At 45.5% G+C, this 20,564-nt stretch overlaps 1 pseudogene and 2 gene segments (V, D, J or C); all 3 read left to right on the top strand.

Moving 5' to 3' along the window:
- Nucleotides 1-4,370: 4,370 nt before the first annotated feature.
- On the top strand, nt 4,371-5,719 carry LOC120406471. The segment is given in 2 exon segments: nt 4,371-4,451; nt 4,726-5,719. Coding segments are annotated over 2 exon segments (477 nt in total).
- A 5,845-nt stretch (nt 5,720-11,564) lies between these two features.
- Nucleotides 11,565-12,361, top strand: LOC120406873. The segment is given in 2 exon segments: nt 11,565-11,633; nt 11,850-12,361. Coding segments are annotated over 2 exon segments (561 nt in total).
- A 1,820-nt stretch (nt 12,362-14,181) lies between these two features.
- On the top strand, nt 14,182-20,196 carry LOC120406871 (annotated as a pseudogene).
- Nucleotides 20,197-20,564: the final 368 nt, after the last annotated feature.

The following is a 20,564-nucleotide window of genomic DNA, read 5'->3' as shown; positions in this document are numbered from 1 at the left end:
TTACATCAAGGATAGATTTGGCCCCATACGTGTAGCTGAGCTGGTTCTACTCCATGACAGTAGAAGAGACGGCTGAGATAATGATGCAGTCCAAAGGATTTGGTGCCCCCTACAGGTGTTTGTTCAGATCTTCAGCAACCCATCCCCACTATTTCCATAGGAGGAGGCTCTGCTGAGTCAGCCACAGCATGGTTTGGTTTTGCTGTGTTGTGGGTTAGTTAGGGGTATTTTTAGGGACTAGTAGGGAATAAATCCCCACCACTCTTTCAGCACCCCAGCTGGGAAGGCCTCCCTGAGGAAAGGTAATCAAGATGTGGCCAGTCTATCTGTGTCAAGCCCTTCAAACTGGAGTTAGTCTCATGAGAAGCAGAGACAGGTTTTCTGGTCAGCCAGAGCAGGGAATGATGGCAACAGAGAAGTCTGCGGGTGTGTGTTATTTTGCTTGGGTTCATACTGCTGGGCTGCAGTTTCTAGGATACTGGGCTGCGGGAAAGGATGGGGGCAGAGTGTTGGCTGGTTTGGGGTTTATAGTTGAATACAACTCCTGCAAATGAATCAGAAACTACAATGAATTTGGTTAGTTGCTTCACCTGGGCCACCTGTGAGCTTCCTTTCCTGATGCTCCCTAGTCTATGTTCACCAGAAGCTGGGAATGGGCGACAGGGGATGGATCACTTGATAATTACCTTTTCTGTTCATTCCCTCCGGGACACCTGGCATTGGCCACTGTCAGAGACAGGATACTGGGCTAGATGGGCCTCTGGTCTGACCCAATATGGCTGTTCTTATGCTCAGACCCTGTCCTAGTAAGCACCATAATGATAGTATCTGACCATTCAGGATAGGCAATAATGAAAGGTGATGTTGATTGGGAAGCAAACTGCATAAAGAGTAGAGCAGAAAACATTTAGCCAAGAATTTTTTTTCCTTATAGGTAGAAAATAAATAAGAAATACAATTACAACAATGGGTTTCTATTTTTGCACTTTGCAGTAAAAGCTACATTTTAAAATAAAAGCCACCTGGATAATATTTTTAATATACACACACATACACACCCCAGGATGTGCACCAGGCATTACTGCAGAAGTACAACATTTCCTCTATTGCGCCATTAACCAACCCTTTGGAGCAGTACAAGGCTGCAATGGTCGGGTTAAGCCATGTAATTAAATGATGAAGATTAAAATTCAACATAAAAACTGTTTAAAATGCCATAAACAGCCTCTGCTGAGCAGCTTTTCTAGCATCTCTCCAGCCCAAAAACACATCAGGAACATTCTCTATGGACTCCCAGTTACTCAAAATCTCTCCCCCTCTCTGGTTCCTGCCTAAATCCCTTTGAACAACGGACACAGGGTAGGAAGTGAAATTCTGAAACACATCTCACAAAAATGATCTGGAGAAAGGGGTAAGCAGTGAGGTGGCAAAGTTTGCAGATGATACTAAACTGCTCAAGATAGTTAAGACCAAAGCAGATTGTGAAGAACGTCAAAAAGATCTCACAAAACTAAGTGATTGGGCAACAAAATGGCAAATGAAATTTAATGTGGATAAATGTAAAGTAATGCACATTGGAAAAAATAACCCCAACTATACATACAATATGATGGGGGCTAATTTAGCTACAACGAGTCAGGAAAAAGATCTTGGAGTCATCATGGATAGTTCTCTGAAGACGTCCATGCAGTGTGCAGAGGCGGTCAAAAAAGCAAACAGGATGTTAGGAATCATTCAAAAAGGGATAGAAAATAAGATGGTGAATATCTTATTATCCTTATATAAATCCATGGTATGCCCACATCTTGAATACTGCGTACAGATGTGGTCTCCTCATCTCAAAAAAGATATACTGGCACTAGAAAAGGTTCAGAGAAGGGCAACTAAAATGATTAGGGTTGGAATGAGTGCCATATGAGAACAGATTAAAGAGGCTAGGACTCTTCAGCTTGGAAAAGAGGAGACTAAGGGGGGATATGATAGAGGTTTATAAAATCATGAGTGGTGTGGAGAAAGTGAATAAGGAAAAGTTATTTACTTTTTCCCATAATATAAGAACTAGGGGCCACCAAATGAAATTAATGAGCAGCAGGTTTAAAACAAATAAAATGAAGAACTTCTTTGCACCGCGTGCAGTCAATCTTTGGGACTCCTTGCCTGAGGAGGTTGTGAAGGCTAGGAAAATAACCTAAAAGAACTAGATCAATTCATGGAGGTTAAGTCTATTAATGGCTATTAGCCAGGATGGGTAAGGACAGGGGCGGCTCTAGCCACCAGCGCGCCAAGCAGGCGCTTGGGGCGGCCATTTCCCGGGGTGCGGCATTTGGCTCCGGTGGAGCTCCCGCCGGCATGCCTGCTGCAGGTCCACCGGAGCCTGGGACGAGCGGACCTGCCGCAGGCATGACTGCGGCGGGTGCCGTCGTCCCGCGGCTCCGGTTGAGCTCCCGCAGGCATGACTGCGGCAGGTCCGCTCGTCCCGGGCTCCGGTGGACCTGCCGCAGGCATGCCGGCAGGAGCTCAACCGGAGCTGCGGGAAGAGGGGACCCGCCGCGGGACCGGGGAAGGGCGGCGCAGCGCTCCGCGCTGCTTGGGGCAGCCCGATTTCTAGAGCCGCCCCTGGGTAAGGAATGGTGTCCCTAGCCTCTGTTTGTCAGAGGGTGGAGATGGATGGTAGGAGAGAGATCACTTGATCATTACCTGTTAGGTTCACTCCCTCTGGGGCACCTGGCATTGGCCACTGTCGGCAGACAGGATACTGGGCTAAATGGACCTTTGGTCTCACCCAGAATGGTCATTCTTATATTCTTATGGTCATATACAGGGCTTACAGTTTGGTTCAGTGGCTCTTAATACTCCCCTGGCCTCCCCCAGTTCAGTGGCAGTGGGTCTGGGAGTAATTTCCCACTCACAATAAGTGCTGTTGAAGCAGTCAGAGCTGGAGATCATTTAATATCAGCAAGGCTTGGACTGGCCACTGTCACAGTGATACAGACCAATAGAATAACTTCCCCGTTCTCCATGGAGCGCTTTGGGCTCACCACTGTCTCTGCACAGCCAGGTGTCCAGCCATTGCCACCTTCATGGCAAATCAAAACAGGAAGGTCACTGACTGATTCTGCAATTGAAAACAGTGAGAAAGCAGGACAAGCTCTCAGAACAGTGTCACTGCTCAATGAGAACAACAGAAAAGTAACGTCCTACAGCAGCATAGATACAGCTGTCATAGTTAGAGTCTAAGGCCAGAAGGGACCACCAAATAATCCAGTCTGACCTTCTGTGAATCACAGGCCACCAACACCCACCCAGCACCCGCACACTAAACCCCTGCACTACTTTTTTTCATGATGAGTGGTGATGTGAATCAAGGGGTATTTTCTCTGCTTGCTGTACAGATGGCTGTATCCTTTGAACAGGAGATTAGTGAATGAAAAGTGATGATCAGCCCCTGAGGAATAAGGCACTTACATGAGCCAATTTTCGTGCTAAAAATCTATTAAACTTTCAGGATTTGTGAACATTTCCATGAAGCCGCAGAACCTATCCAGATTTTCACATGCAACCGGTGAGATGACCCCAGAAATTACAGCCAACCCAATGTGCTGCTCTTAGATTTGACTCACAGTTTACATTATTCAGATTTTTACTCAGTCCTCCATCAGGCAAACTCCCATTCTCCAAAACCGACTCACGATTTGGCCCATTATCCTGTTATTTATATAGAACTTTATAGCCAAGTTCCTGTCCCCAGGGAACTAATCGGGGGCTACTGTCCTGCCTGCATTATTCATTTTTATTTTTAATACATTAAAAATTCCTTTTTTATTTCACCTGCCACAGAATTTCCACCAGCTACAGAATCCAGGATTTTGCCTCAGAATTCAGGTCAGCCTTGCCACAGAGTACACAGGGCTCCATGCCGATGGCTCAGGGAGGAGAAAATGAGACTCATTTATTCAAACTGACTTTTTAACTGTAAATGTCACTTTCCTTAAAGAATCTATCCAAGCGTGTTTCCAGTGAGAAGCGTCTCCACATCCCCACTATGGAGCCTGAACAGAGTCTTCAGTTAGGGCCAGATTCTGACAGCCTGGCTCACGTTGAGTGGTGAGCTACTCTTTGAACAGTCCCAATGATTTCAGTAGGACTGTTTGAGGAGTAAGACCATATTCATGGCAAGTAAATCAGAATCTGCCGTCATGATAAATGTAATACCACAGACATCAGTGCTTTCAAGCACCCAGATCCAGCTAGTGGGCCACACAGAGGGGAAGTTTGCATAGCTATGGTTATTTTGCATATCCATGCATGAGTGGCATTTCCCTGTAGCTCAGAGGAGTTATAACGGCTCCATGTCACAGATCATCGTGCATTGAGCAGCAGCTGTCAGTCCGGCGATCTCAAGATGAAGTCACACACTCTGCTCATCTGGGTGCTAGTCTTTTTTATGAAGGGTAAGTGCATTAGATTAGAATAGTAGAAAAATGTATAAAAAGATGGACAATAAGTTATAGAGTATCAACAGAACAAAAATGAGGAATGATTTGTCAAATAGATGCCAATTCTTATTTATATGCTTCCATATGCTCTGTCTATATAAACAGCAGAATTGAAATGGTTTTATATTAAATAAAATCCTGGTTGATACCCATGCTATGACAATTTAAATCCTCACACTATCATGTACTAATACAGAAACATGGATTTATGCTTTAATCTCACATACAGATGCCAGCGGGCAGATTGTGATGACCCAGACTCCAGAATCCCTCTCAGTGTCTCCAGGAGACAGAGTTACCATCAACTGCAAAGCCAGTACAAGCATCAGCAGCAACATAGCCTGGTACCAACAGAAATCAGGACAAACTCCTAAGCTTTTGTTCTATGGTTCTTCCTCCCGTCCCTCTGGGGTCCCAGACCGGTTCAGCGGCAGTGGGTCGGGCACTGACTACACATTCACCATCAGCAGGGTTGAAGCAGATGATGCTGGAGATTATTATTGTCAGCAGTATAACAGCAACCCTCTCACAGTGATACAGACCAGCACAAAAACCTCCCCGTTCTGTTTAGTTTCAGACTTTCACTCAATGTTTCAGCTGCTTCCTGTGCAGCATCCTTACAGCGTTGCCTCTGCTGCCCTGCACTGGGGTAGCTGAGTGAGACAGACTTTGGTCACCTCCCTCCACACTCAAGAACTTCCAGTCCTTTCAGAAGCTCACACCAGGCGTCCAGCACTCTTTACTCACCAGTTGCTCCCCAACCACTAACATGGATTTGCTCTTCTGAGTTGCATCCAACTTCCTACTGACACCAGGTTATAATCCAAGCAATTTTCTACAGAGCTGATGAAATGGAAGGAGAACTACACCCCAGCTTCCTAAAGCAGCCACACTGGAAAACTGCAACAGTCTAATCCAGACAAACTGTGCTCAGAGTAAAAGACACTAGCTGATCCAGGCTCTTCAGTTCAGTTAGTTGTGCTCATTAAAACATGTTTGGTATATGGAATCATCCAAACATCTGTTATTCCTGCTTTGGCATCATATTAGTGGACTAGAGTCCAATAGTTCAGAGAAGAGAGCTAGAACCTCAGTTCTTTTTTGAGTTCTACATAAAAGTGCAGCACGTTTGATACAATTGATGTAAAAATATTAAAGCGGTGCAGGGAAGTAAGACGGGCTGTTTCCTAAGGGCCAGAAACAACATTTGATTCTAGAATTGAGTCCATACACTTTCAAACACCCTGGTATGTCCATAAAGTGGCCATTGCAGAGACAGCTGCAGGGAAAACAAGGAGAAAGAACTAAAAGGAGGAAGACAGTGAAGGCCAGCTTTAAATTGCATCCAGGATGTAGAGACAGAGCAGCTGATTTAAAGACTCCACAGAAGTGACATTCTAATCTGAACATACCAGGTGGTTTACTGTCCAGATCCCCAGCTGGTGCAAATCAGCAGAGCTCTACTGAGTGCACTGGACTTTCACTGACCTAAATCAATTGGTCTGGCCCTGTGTATTCATGAACAGTGACTCTGTTTGGAGCATCCTTTCCTTCCAGCATCTGAAGGTCTCCCACCAGTCAGAAACAGAGGAACCCAGTAACCCAGTTCCCAAAATGTCTAGCTGTAACAATACCCCATGTATTGAAGATTTCTTTTAGCTGACTTTTCTTGTAACCCCCACTAAAGAAGTTGCAGGCAATCTTCACACTGAATAAGCCTGCAGAAGCAGCTGAAAAACCCATTTTCCACCAGCTGCGTGTATGATTCATTCCACAGACTGGGGACCCAATCATATTATTTTAAAAAATTAAGCAAACACCTGGCTCAGGGAATGTGTTGTTGATCTCATCTCATACAGACAACCCCCAAATAATCCCTGCCCCTTGGCCAGTGCCACCATGTCAGGTAAGATATCTGATTATGGGCTGCTCAGGAATCCAGGAGATCTCCAAAATGGGATCCCAGGGAGCTGGCATGGTCTAGTGGTTAATGCAAGAATGGAGAGTCAGGAGAACTGTGATCTAACCCCAGTCTGGTCTCTCACTAATCTTGGCCAAGACACAACTTCTACATGCCTTGTTTTCCATCTATAAAAAACAAATATGTTAATTTTCCTCCCTTGTTAGAAGACTTGATTAGTTGACGTTTATAAAGCATTTTTTAAATGATAGTACACGGTGAAATGCTTTTCTTTTACTTCCTACATATGGAACCATAACAAGAGCAGTGTTTATTGCCCTTGAGCTAAACCAGATCCGTCACTACCACTATTCAAAATTGGGTTGGACAGAGCACTGGAGACCATGCAAAGGTGTAGGAGAGGCTAAAATTCCTATTGGGATTTTCTATCTTTCACTCCTATGATTCTACTGTCCTGGGGCTGCTGGGGGGAGCTGAATGTTTTGACTTGTACAGTGTCTTTAATAATATGTACACATTAATGAATGAACTTGGCTGTCTGTAGAAAGGAGCCCTCTGATTAGAAACATGCCAAGCTACATCTAAAAGGACTTTCACGTCCTTTCTCAGGATGGTGGTGTAATTTTTCTGGGCTGTCGATGGCTGTGCTTCTCTAAAAACAGCCACCCATGGGAGGGGATGATCTAAGAAAAGGATCATTTCCAGATTCTAGCCTGAAACTCAGAGGCAATTTACATAGCTTGGCCTTTTTGCATTTTCACACCCCAGTGCCATTTCCTCATCGCTCTGAGCAGGGATTATAACTCTACCAGGTTGCATTTTACATTTCGCTGCAGGGCTCTGAGCTTCTAGTCACCCAGAAGAGTCAAGGTGATTTCATACACACAGTTTTTCTCTCTGATTTTTTTTCTGGGTTCAGGGTAAGAACAAACAAAAAGATGAACTTTTAAAAAACTCTGGTGGCTTATCAGGAATGGGACACAATTCCTAGTATGTTTAATTCCAAATACATTTAATCATGTGAAATCTACATTTAAAAATGTTGTGGCATCCACATAATTTTCTTTCTGTTTTTAGACACCAGTGCAGATATTGTGATGACTGAGATTCTGATGACAGTCTCCAGTGCCCCTACCAGTCGGTGTAGAAGAAAGCAGGGCCCATTCAGGGATTACTGATGACATAGTCTGGTACCACCAGAAATCTGGAAAAGCTCCAAAATCCATTATCTAGGAAGCTTTTTCTCAGCCTAATGGTGTCTTGGGCTGGTTCAGTGGCAGTGGGTCTGGCACTGCTTTCACATTCACTATCAGCAGGGTTGATGCTGGAGAGTATTACGGTCGTCAGTATGACTGCTATCCTCTCACAGCAATGCAGGCTAGTACAACCACCTCTGCATGGTGTGCAGGGTGGTTTGCTCCAGCCAGCTGTTCTACACCTATTCTGTGTAGGCCTCTCTACACCTGGAGGGCCCCTGGAGCTATTGTATGATATTCCCAGTTCAATTCTGTGTGTGCAAGAAATAAAGCAACTGCTATCATTCCTTTAGTTTTGCAGCCCATTTCTGCTGGTTGTGTATATTCCCCCATATCTATGATGTTCCCATTAAAATGTCAGTACTGATTGCTTTGCTTATATTTAAAAAGATTTACATACAATCAAGATTTACATACAAATCAGCCAGATTATATTGGAAATTATTAGAGCCACTGTAACGCTGCCTGATATTGCTGAGTCATCCAATCTGAGGTTAGAAATGTGATGCAGTTACTGACACACCCCTGTTCTATGGGGCTCACATCATCCCACCCCTCCTACCCCGTCAGCTCTGCTGTTGAAGTGAGGGGACAAGGCTGGGCCAGGCTGAATGTGAAGTGCTCTTCAAAGGGGCTCCCCTGTGGCTCTTCTAACCCAGATTCCTCTTTCCCCTCAGAAGGGCTTCAGCTGTGATGGGGCCTCACACACACACACACACAAAAGGAGCGTACAAGGGTTAGGGCAAGACAGCTCCAGACACGTCCTGGCCCAAATTAAGAGACCTCATTTGAAAACAACGGGGCCTCGTTTAGACTCCCAAATTGCCCATGTGTGTCCTTGTATAAACATATAGAAGCATAAATTCCCCTTTCCATGAGCCTAAATCCAAATCAAGCATCAGCCTGTGTCTTTTGAACCCACATAGCTCCGGGGTGGAAAACTGGCCCCACAGTATCAATTGCATATTGAAATGTACAAGTAGAGAACTAAAAGAGGACACAGGCATCACTATAAAGATGACCGTACAATACAGCACTCTCCACGGGAATGCACTAATACGTGCTTGGGCCGTCCTTTGATGGATTAAACTGTGAGGAATTCTGGCACCAGCCACTAGATGGCACTAGAAAGACGGGACTGCAGGACCAGAGATTTCAGTCAATCAATAGGCTAGAGTTAGTCTGACATTAACTCAGCAGGATAATATTATATTAATGGTGTCTGGTGAGAAAAGAAGCTTCTCCCGAAGCATTTGGGGTTGGAACAGTGTGATTTGCTCTCTTTTCTAAGAACTACTCCAGTTCCTCTTTTGCAGTGATGTCCATGGCCCTGACGCTGTGAGAGACTCAAACTTCACAGCAAGAGAGAGCACATTTCTCTTGTCTCTGGCCAAGGTGAATGGACCTTCTCCAAGGTTCTGTCTCTCTTCTGTTGGTGAAAAAAAATGTGGGTCAGGAAAGGGCCATTATGGCCAGTCTTTGGGGATGCCCGTCCCACAAACTCTGGTCAGCAACACCCCCATTGTCACTAATTATTTTCACTATGTAACTGACAACAAACAAAACACACAATTATCAGTGAAAACTCGGATCCCTTATTGACGAGACATAGCTTCCCTTGTGGTATGCATGTAATTTTCCCTTTAAACAATCAATGAGGGTTGCTGGTTGCCTGAATCAAAGCAGAGACCTAGATCCCAGCCCCTGCATCAACTCATTTTCTGCAGGGATTTCCTTACAACTGAACCCACTCAGCACAGCTGCAGACCCACACACCCACTCACACTAAATAAGCCCACACTGTTCCCAGAACAGGGAGATCTTAGTCTAACAGAGCAATTTCAGAAGTGAATGTACCATCCGATGGGACAACAGCTGTGGAGCTGTGTAACAGCCTAGGCAGTGCCTGTGATAGAATCACTGGCAGGAGGGACAGCTCAGCGGTTTGCGCATTAGCCTGCTAAACCCAGGGTTGTGAGTTCAATCCTTGACCACAGGATAGTTGTGCCATATCGCTACAACATCTCTACCTACCAATGAAAAGGCAGGATCCTGGGAGGCACTTAGAGGGCAAGGAATATTTGGTGAAGCCAGGTGAACTCTGTAGGTACTTGACCACAAAGCAGGATCCCCTGCTATTAATGCTTGTTGGCAGTATGTGATACACCAGGCAGGCAGAACCGTAGGAAAGAGACCTTTGTTAAACACGCTGAGAGGTCAGTGTTACAGGCAGAGGCTAGTTTGTCCCTTAGCGGCCTGGCCTCTGTTTGCTTTCCCGAACCCCTGATTTCACTAAAAAGCCCCTGTCTCCAGTTCCTCTCATCATACAACAATTAGGAACTCTGCTGAACATATCTAGGTGAGGAAACCACCACACAACAGAGAAGTGATCACCTGGCTCACATCACATCCGGTGAACCTGGTCTCTCCTTGCCAAACTCCAGTCCTTGTGCCATGGCCAGTCCCACCATGTTGGGTGGCCATAGGGCACATTTTGTGGCTCTCTACCCATGTGCTGTCTCAGAGTCAGCCATTACACCTTAGTAACTAAGAGTCTCCCTAGAGTTCCCAAGAGCCCACAAATGGAAACCCAGAAGAGGAGCATATCATATGGCTAATGGAACAACTGTGAGTCACAAGAGCTGGGTTCTAATCCTGGCTCTGCTACTGGCTGATCGTGAGTGGGTCACTATACCTCTGTGCCTCACACTTTCTCATCTGCGTAATACAGATACTAGTAATTCCACAATGACCCTTGGGTAGAAGAGGAAAGATATTCATGGACGGAGATTACATATTTAAAGGAAAAGATAGGAGAAGAGGGATTGTCAAATCCAAATTGACTAACACCAAGGCTATTCAATCCTTACTGGATCGCATGTGAATGCATCTGATATAGAGCCTGATTATCAGAGGGCGGCTATGATAGAGGTCTATAAAATCATGACTGGTGTGGAGAAAGTGAACAGGGAAGTATTATTTACCCCTTCACATAACACAAGAACCAGGGGTCACCCAAAGAAATGAATAGGCAGCAGGTTTAAAACATACATAAGGAACACACAGCCAACCTGTGGAAGTCATTGCTAGGGCCAAAACTATAACTGGGTTAAAAAAAGAATTAGCCAAGATCCTGGAGGATCGGTTCAACAATGGCTATTAGCCAAGATGGTCAGGGATGCAACTCTATGCTCTGGGTGTCCCGAAACCTCTGACTGCCAGATGCTGGGATTGGCTGACAGCAGATAGATAACTTGATAATTGATCTGTTCTGTTCAAAGCCACTGAAGCATCTGGCATTGGTCACTGTCGGAAGACAAGATACTGGGCTGGATGGACGGTTGGTCTAACCCCATATGGTTGTTCTTATGTAGGTGTTCACTAGTACATCTGTAAATGAGGCCCAAGCGAGTGCTCTCTGGCTGATAGACACACCATGGAGGTGATGTTGTGGCAAAAACTCTGATGGGAAGGCCAGCCATTTGGGAATCACTGCTTTGTCTAAGAAAGACAAGGTGCCTTCCTAGGACATGAAATCAGTGACATCCAGAGTGTGTTCAGATGAATAGGGCTGAAATGAAGGCTCATGCCCAGACACTGGTGGCACATCCAGAGTGAATATTTAGGAGAGACATGTCAGATCTGCTCAAATATATGTAAGATCTGCAAAGACATCTGTATATATACCATCTGAAACTAGGAAATACACAACATCATTGTAATATAGAAGAGTAGCAGGAAATAAACCAAATATGAATATTTCATAATGCTATATTGAAACTAAAGGGCAGTAAATTTACATGCATTTAGAATAGGGAGGAGGTGTCCTCACTGCTCTGCTGAACACATATAAACATTTCATTTTCCACTGTTCTCTTATGAACAAGCTTTTCCAACCACGGTCAGGCAAGATGATCGCACGCACGCCCCTTCTCTGGCTGCTGGTTCTCTGGATTCAGGGTAAGAAATCAATAAATAAAAATAGTAAAATGTCAAACATCAGTGTGACAGAAGATAAGAAATGCTGCCATTCAGACTTATTTAATTAATATTCTAGTGTTGTATTTAGTATATATTCACACTGGAGAATTCCGACTGTGTTTCAGCGTTTGAACACTTGTCATATTCAGCATTGTATCACTGTTCATTCCCTTCCCACCTTTTCTCTTTATCCAGACTCCTCCGGGCAAATTGTGATGACTCAGTCTCCAGAATCTCTGGCAGTGCCAGTGGGAGGGAGAGTCTCTATCAACTGCAAAGCCAGTACGAGTGTTGGCAGTAGCGTAAACTGGTACCAAAAGAAACCTGGACAACCTCCCAAACTTCTTATCTATAGCGCTAGCACCCTCCAGTCGGGGGTCCCAGCCTGGTTCAGCGGCAGCGGGTCTGGCACTGATTTCACATTCACCATCAGCAACGTTGAAGCTGAAGATGCTGGAGATTATTACTGCCAGCAGGGTAGCAGCTACCCTCTCACAGTGATACAGACCAATACAAAAACCTCACTGCAGCACGCATTGCAGTTACTCTTCTTGCAGATACAACTCTCTAGTTTTCACATGTTCTGTCAAACGCAAAAGAAGAGGGTAACATTTTCCATCTGTGAACATACAGTGGAAAAGAGAACACTGAAAGAGCTAAAGTGTTTCAATAACAACATAGATACTAGAATATACACAGAGGCCTGAGGCTCACTACAGTTTTCTCTGCTTTATTCCCAATCTTGAATCCCAGTGCACTGGATACACTTACTTGTGTTTCAATACAAATCATTCCAAACAGCTGTTACACCTTCTGGGCTGAAAGATAGAATGTTTATGTTGCCTAAGAAACTGACCTAATTCCGTTACAGAGAGCTGATCAGAAACAGGAATTCTCATATTGCGAGAAATTCCAAATTTAGAGAAGGTAGAGAGGGGCTTGTTGTGAATCAGCATGACCATTTGAAATTTCAAAATTTCCCGTGATATGAAAATTTTCAAAAGCAACGTTTCATTTTGATTTAAACTTCATCTATTGACCTTCATGCTATAAATATAAAATATAATATGTCAAAATGATTACAAAAATAAAACACTTCAACCACATTCAAAGGAAATTATTAAAATGAATCACTGTGATCATTTTCCCCTGAACATTTCAACATAATTGATGTGTTCCCAGAGGATGTTTAGATTTTGTCAAATCCACATTTTCTGAAGTAAAGCTGTCCCAGCAGAAAAATTTCAACCTGCTCTATTTTTATAAATACATTCCTAAAATGGCCTGAGTATCTCCCTCCATTGGAATAGATCTTCAATAAAATTCCACTAGGAAAGTCTCAGTCATTATTAATCTAGGAAAACTGTACTAACTTAGGAATTTGTAAATGGCTGTGTTAAGATCAGGTGCCTGTTTGCAGAGTATCCAGATTCTGAAAGGCCTGTGTGGGAGCAAATCCCCGAATGCACACGAACCCTGAGACATAAGCAGTTAATAGGCACACACAGGATTTTCAACAAGGTTGGGGTGCGGCAGAGGCTGGTTGTGGATGCACCAGAGAAGCACTGTGCGCGAATGGACAGGGCAGTGGGGTGGCCACACAGCTGGATGCTCACCACCTGTTCCAGAATAGCATGGAGTGCATGGGTCTGGCTAGCACAAGCCTGCAGGAGCTGATGGTGGAGGTGTTCAGTCAGCTTCCTGGGGGCTGCTGGGCTGGCCACACCCACCAATACAGGCAGCAGCTGGCAGGGTGGGGTAAACAAGGCTGAAGGGAGAGAGGTCTGGAGTTCCCCTGCTATAGTCACACAACCCCCTGCGGCTCTCAGGCCTGGGCACCTTCCAGGTGATAGAGGTCAAGGGAATGGGGCACTGACACAAAGGGCAGTGACGGAGCCTGGCACACTGATGCCACTCTTCAACTTTTCAGCACTGCGCATACACCCAATATCTGAGCATGCTTAGACCTTGAGTGTGCTCTTCCCAGACCTCATTTTCACCCTGCCCGTGTGCACCCTTCAAGCCTTCTAGATGAGCCGTCATTCTGGAGATGCAAAATGCACGCAGCCACCGGTGCCGCTGCAGAGACGCACGGAGCCCCTGCTAGTGCTGCTTCCTTAGAAACCTGGCCCTTAAATGAAAGGAAAAAGTGTTATAAAATGAATAAATTCAAACAAACTCAGCTGATTGGATTTACAGCCCACACACAATGACTGGATGATTTTAGCTCTTCTTACTTGTGTTTCAATCTGCAGTCGGCTTGGTTACTCTTCATTAATCAAACAGCTGTTCTTACCCCCTCTGCTTGTAAAGCTAACTCTGGCTGCTTTACCATGGGAACCATGCAAATATGTTATAGCTAATGCAGCCAATGACAGACTGAAACCATCAATCCCACAGCTCAAAGCTCCTCCCTGGCATTACCATCTGGTCATTTACATAATTGGGCTCTTTTTGCATATTCACACATGGCTGATGGTCCCTCTCTGAGCTGCTGAACACATAAATGGTTCCATTTTCACGACATGCTTCACTGACAAACATTTCCAGCCACACAGAAGCAAGATGATCTCAAAGACTCCACTTATCTGGCTGCTGCTTTTCTGGATTCAGGGTAAGAAACAGACAATGTTCAAAGAGTTAATAAGGAATGAGACAAACCATCCAAAATGCCAGTGGTTTGTCTGTTGAAATACTAGTTCCTGGGGTATTTTCTAGTTCACTTCCACTCTTGAGTTTACAAGCCTTTTAATGTCTCACTTACCCAACCTGGCCAATTTTTATTTCTCTCTCCAGGTTCCGGTGGGCAGATTGTCTTGACTCAGACTCCAGAATCTCTCTCAGTGTCTGTGGGAGAGACCGTCACTATCAAATGCAAAGCCAGCACAAGCATTAGCAACAACGTCGCTTGGTACCAACAGAAACTTGGACAGGCTCCCAAGCTTCTTATCTATTATGCCAGCAGCCGTCCCACAGGCATCCCAGACCGGTTCAGCGGCAGTGGATCGGGCACTGATTTCACATTCACAATCAGCAGGGTTGAAGCTGATGATGCTGGAGATTATTACTGTCAGAAGATTCACAGCTACCCTCTCACACAGTGATACAGACCAATACAAAAACCTCCCTGCTCTATGAAGTGTGCAGTGTAATAGACACTAGTACACCACGATCAAGTAGCACCACAGTCAAGTTTTCAGATGTTCTGCCAAAAGACAACTAGAAGGAAAACGTCTCATATCCACTTACATAATCCAAAATTCTAGCACTGTATTGCCATCCTGAGAGCTTAGCTATGCAGGGAAGCCGGTTATAGCAAGAGCTGAGAGTCATTGGTGAAATCTCACATTGGTATTTCTAATTAGTTCCATCGTTTTTAGAAATCCAACCTTCTTTGTGAATGTTCTGGGTTTATGATGCTTGAAATTAATTTAGGTAATGACAACATCCCTGTAATGGATTTTATCCTAAATTTCCAATATATACTCTCCACATTAGCACCATCTTACTTTTTTTTATATATTTATAAAAACAAACATAGAAATTCCCAGACAATAACTACATTAAATGGGTTGTTGAGAAGTACTGACAACCTTAACTCTAAGAGTAACAATATTACAAGGATGTTGTACTTATCCCAAAACCAAGCATTGGAAAACCAAGGAAATTCAGAATGAATTACACTTATACTTTAAAAAATACCATAAGCACTTTAAAGTCTTTTTAAAAAAAAGTCTTGCTACAGTACCCAAACAACCTACACACACACACACTAACTCTCTCTCTCTAACAGTAACACTCTCTCTCTAACTCTCTCTAACTCTCTCTCTGTAAAAATGTCACACATGAGCACTAACACAAACCCAAAGAGAATGTCACTGCACAACAGTACTAATGATATGCAGAGAGGTAATATCTACCTTATGTCTTCATTTTATGTTATTTAAAATAATAGACTTTTTTAGGACCAGAAGGGATCATCGTGATGATCTTGTCTGATCTCCTGAATAACACCGGCTATAGAACCTACCTAATATGTTCTTTTACTTGTACACCAAAGAAGGCAGAATACACCAGCCAGTTTGCATCACCAAAGCAGCCAAAATATCCTGGTAAACCTAGTCCTTGATGTGTAACTGACATTGGTTCAGGAGGCTGTTAGTGAGTCGGGGGCTGTATGAAAGAGGCAGGGAGAGCCCAATTCCTGCAGTCTCACCATCTGTGCTCTTAAAAGATTTCATGGCTGCATACCAGCATGAGCAGCAGTGCTTGACAGGCTCCCCATGGTGCTGCTTCCTCAACTATACTGAGCAATGAAGTTGCACTCCCGGGGGACCTAATCCAAGAGTGCCAGGCAATGTCTGTACGACAAATTCACAGTCCATTTTGTTTAATTTCATGGTCATGGGATTTTAAAAATTGTAAATGTGATGATTTTGGCTATTTAAATCTGAAATTTCACAGTGTTGTAATTGTAGGAGTCCTGACCCAAAATGGGGTTGTCACAAGGTTAGTGTAGGGGGGGTTGCAAAACTTCTACCCTTACTTCTGCACTGCTACTGGCAGCGGTGCTGCCTTCAGAGCTGGGCAGCTGGAGAGCGGCAGCACAGAATTACGGTATGGTATTGGCACCCCTACTTCTGTGTTGTTGCCTGCAGAGCTGGGCCCTCGGCCAGCAGCCGCCACTCTCTGGCTGCCCAGCTCTGAAGGCAACAGTGCACAAGTAACGGTGGCATGGCATGGTATTGCCACCCTTATTTCTGCGCTGCTGCTGGTGGGGCACTGCCTTCAGAGTTGGGCGCCTGTCCAACAACTGCCGCTCTCTGACCACCCAGCTCTGAAGGCAGCACAGAAGTAAGGGTGGCAATACCGTGACAACCCTACAAGAACCTTGCGACCCCCCTGTAGCCTCCTTTTGGGTCAGGACTCCCAGTCTGAAAAACGCTGGTCTCCCTCGTGAAATCTGTATAGTATAGGGTAAAATTACACAAAAGAGAAGATTTCACAGTCCGTGACATGTTTTTCATGGCCGAGAATTTGGTAGGGCCCTAACAATGGTCTTGACTCAAAGCATAAAACTATTCAATGGGTGGCCTGGGTTCCCCATGTAACAAATGAGGAACTGAGACAGAAAGATTGACGACTTGTCCCGTGTTGCACAGGGAGACTATTGCAGAGCCAGGAACTCAACATTTATTTCTTAAACACCAACCCAGTACTTTAATAAGAAGCCCATCCTTCCTTAAGAAGGCCCATGTGCTATCTATACACTATACAGGTCTCCTGGCATAGGATGAGATAATACCTCAGGATTACAGTGATCACACAGAGGATACAAATGCTGAACCAGCCTGAACTCTGGCTATGGTGTAAATATCGCCAGGCCTGGCCGTACTGCCATAGTCTGAAAGGCCTCATGTTTGAAAACTGGCTCCACGACATCAAGCACAGCTTGAAACATGTAACTGGAGGGCAGAAAGGGGACAAAGAAAGAAGAAGAGAAAGAAGCATCAGGCCGTGTAGCACCACACTCCCTGGGGAAGGCTCCAACATCTGCTCCTGCAGGCTGTTCATGCCCTAAATTCTGTGGACAAGTCTGCCATTGGCCAGAAGGTGGCAGTATTATGACACAACATTGCAGAGCTGAAGATTTCTGGCCAAACTGGCCATTTGCACTCCAGATTCGTGGGAACAACCTGGTTAAAAAGGAAGGAGAATGAATGAGCGACTGTGCTTCCCTGAGCAAAATATTTTAAAAAGAAACAGCTTTAAGGCAAGACTGAGAGTCCTTATCCCCAAAGCTGAGCACTCACACGAGAACTCCCAGTGAAATCAATGGGATTATCTATGAGAATAACTGCTCACCCTGTGAGTAACAGGCAGGGCCGGCTCCAGACCCCAGAACACCAAGTGCGCGCTTGGGGCGGCATTTTGCCGGCAGGGCGGCAGCCGGCTCCGGCGGAGCTTCCGCAGTCATGTCTGCGGGAGGTCCGCCGGAGCCGCGGCTTCAGGGGACCTCCCGCAGGCATGACTGCGGAGGGTTCGCTGGTCCCGCGGCTCGGGTGGCCCTCCCACAGACGTGCCTGCGGAAGCTCCACCGGAGCCGCGGGACCAGCCGAACCTCCGCAGGCACGTCTGCCAGAGGTCCCCCAGAGCCGCGGGACCGGCGCCACCCTGCTTGGGGCGGCGGGATTCCTAGAGCCGCCCCTGGTAACAGGCTCAAGACTTGACCCTAAAAATCATTCTAGATGGCCTTGTGTGTAAACATATGGAAATTGAGAAACAAATGGACATCTGCAGCCTGCTACCCTCTCAGTTTTCCAACATCTAACTGGCTTGGGTTCCTTAGCCTCATTTTCAGACATGATTTCGTCACTTAGATCCAGATCCGCAAAGCTATTTACATACTTATCTCCCTCTGAAATCAAAGGGAGTTAAGCATCTATATGGCTTAGTGGGACTCAGGAACACAAGTCTCTTACAGAGACCAGTCACTGGAGGGGAGAAAGAGCCACACTCTCTAATGAGGTCTACACTCTACCCTGCTTTCTCCAAAGAAGCCAGTTTGTACAGGTCTGCACTGGGAGCAGGGCCAAGAAGAAGCAGCCCCGCAGTCATGCCTGCGGGAGGTCCCCTGAAGCCGCGGCTCCGGCGGACCTCCCGCAGACATGACTGCGGAAGCTCCGCCGGAGCCGGCTGCCGCCCTGCCGGCAAAATGCCGCCCCAAGCGCGCGCTTGGTGCGCTGGGGTCTGGAGCCGGCCCTGCCTGTTACTCACAGGGTGAGCAGTTATTCTCATAGATAATCCCATTGATTTCACTGGGAGTTCTCATGTGAGTGCTCAGCTTTGGGGATAAGGACTCTCAGTCTTGCCTTAAAGCTGTTTCTTTTTAAAATATTTTGCTCAGGGAAGCACAGTCGCTCATTCATTCTCCTTCCTTTTTAACCAGGTTGTACCTCACAAGGAATTACTCAAAGTTTTTCTGAGCTGCTTGACAAGCGGGGGGAATGCAGCTGCTGTTCTGCTCCTGAAGTGGGCGCTGCACACACCCTCCCTTCCACAGCTGGCCATCTCCATGGCTGGTGCAGGGGGTGGAGATCCTGGCTCACAGTCACTTCTGGGGTCCTTAGCAGTGCTAGCTCCATACATCCCCTGTGTTTGTGTGGGTGCAAGGACAGCAATGAGTCTAGCTCCTGTATGGGAGGGCTCCTAGCACACCCATGGAAGCACCAGTAACAATCTGTCCCGAAGGAAGGGCCTTACTGTAAAAAGAATCTAGACAGGACATCAGCCCAACTATCTCCTTGGGCAAGGACACTGGGGAGAATCCAAGAATATTTTCATGGCAGGGAGAATAACGCAAAGGTAAATTGAGATAAATGGATACAAAAAATGCTGTAAAAATGGCTGGGAGATTTTAACTGCTAAGATTCCAGGTCACATGCAATATTCCTGGTGCCCTCTCCATAGAGCACCTTCTGATGTTCCTTTATTAAACCTCCAGTCATTTTTACCTCATACATCGCTATCACCAGGTTCCAGAGACCAACACTGCACAAGAGTAACAGGAAATGCCCCGTAACTAAAACACGGCACATTTATATGAACAGGTCATTTGCATGTTCACTCAGGAGGGACGTTCCCTGGCTGGGCTGCTGAGAGTTCATAAAGGGTCCTGTTTGCACTGCCTGGTGAGCTGTTCAGCATTCCCCACGGAGACCCGTCAAGATGCTCTCCCAGGCCCAGCTTCTCTGGATACTGGTGCTTTGGATTCAGGGTGAGCATTATATCAAATGGGAACACACTTCATAGGCAATAAAATGCAAGTTGGGTTTAAAATAATACTATGTTACTTATTTAGAAAACTAGTGTTAGATAAATGATTGAATTAAAATGTATTTAAATATCCAGTTTTAATTACTTTTAATAAAATTCCATGACTGCCTGAATTTTCTTTCCGTATCCAGAGTCCTGTGGCCAAATTGTTTTGACTCAGTCACCAGAATCCCTGTCAGTGTCGCCTGGACAGAGAGTCACCATCAACTGCAAAGCCAGTACCAGCATTAGCAACTACTTAGGCTGGTACCAACAGAAATCAGGACAAGCACCTAAGCTCCTTATCTATGATTCTACCAACCGTGTCTCTGGGATCCCAGACCGGTTCAGCGGCAGTGGGTCTGGGACTGATTTCACTCTCACAATCAGCAGTGTTGAAGCTGAAGATGTTGGAGATTATTACTGTCAGCAACGCCAGAGCCTCCCTCTCACAGTGATACAGACCATTACAAAAACCTCCCTGTAAACAGAGAGAGCTGATGCTTATCATTGGTTACAGCTGCAACCAGAGGGGTGAATTTTATGATTTTATGCAAATAAAAACACAGGAAGTAACTCAAAATACACCTGACACTTTCATACCAGCAACCATCCCAAAGTCATCAACAAACAAAATACAGGGATCAGTTCCCCCTCCTCTGAAACCCAGCTCCACGGGGGTGGAAGGAGTAACACCAGGTACTTGAATCCAAAGTTCACTGTAGGCCATTAGAACTTCCAGGAGTAGTTTCATTGGGCCGCATTTATATTCTTCCACAACACTGGTACTAATCTTGAGCCCTGTTATTGCAAAACTTGCCTTGGGATGTCTGAAGATCCCAAGTGATCCTGGCTCTAGTTTGGTATCTCATCCAAAAGACCAGCCCCTGCAGTGTAGCTCCCTCATAACACAGGAGATGTGGATTCAGTACAGACTCAGAGGGATGAGCACCTCCTAATAAACCATCAGCACCATTTCCATTTTCCTAGACAGTCTCCCTTTCAGTTGCTTACCAGACCTATCCCTGCTCCAGCTAGGACAGCACATGGTGCTAGAACCTGTATCTGCATGGTCAGAGCAGGGTGCTAAGCCCA

This window comes from Mauremys reevesii, linkage group 5 (genome assembly GCF_016161935.1).
Source record: "Mauremys reevesii isolate NIE-2019 linkage group 5, ASM1616193v1, whole genome shotgun sequence".
In the NCBI taxonomy this organism is placed as follows: Eukaryota; Metazoa; Chordata; order Testudines; family Geoemydidae; genus Mauremys; species Mauremys reevesii.
The sequence above is the reverse complement of the archived record's forward strand: the minus strand, read 5'-3'. Positions and strand labels throughout refer to the sequence as shown.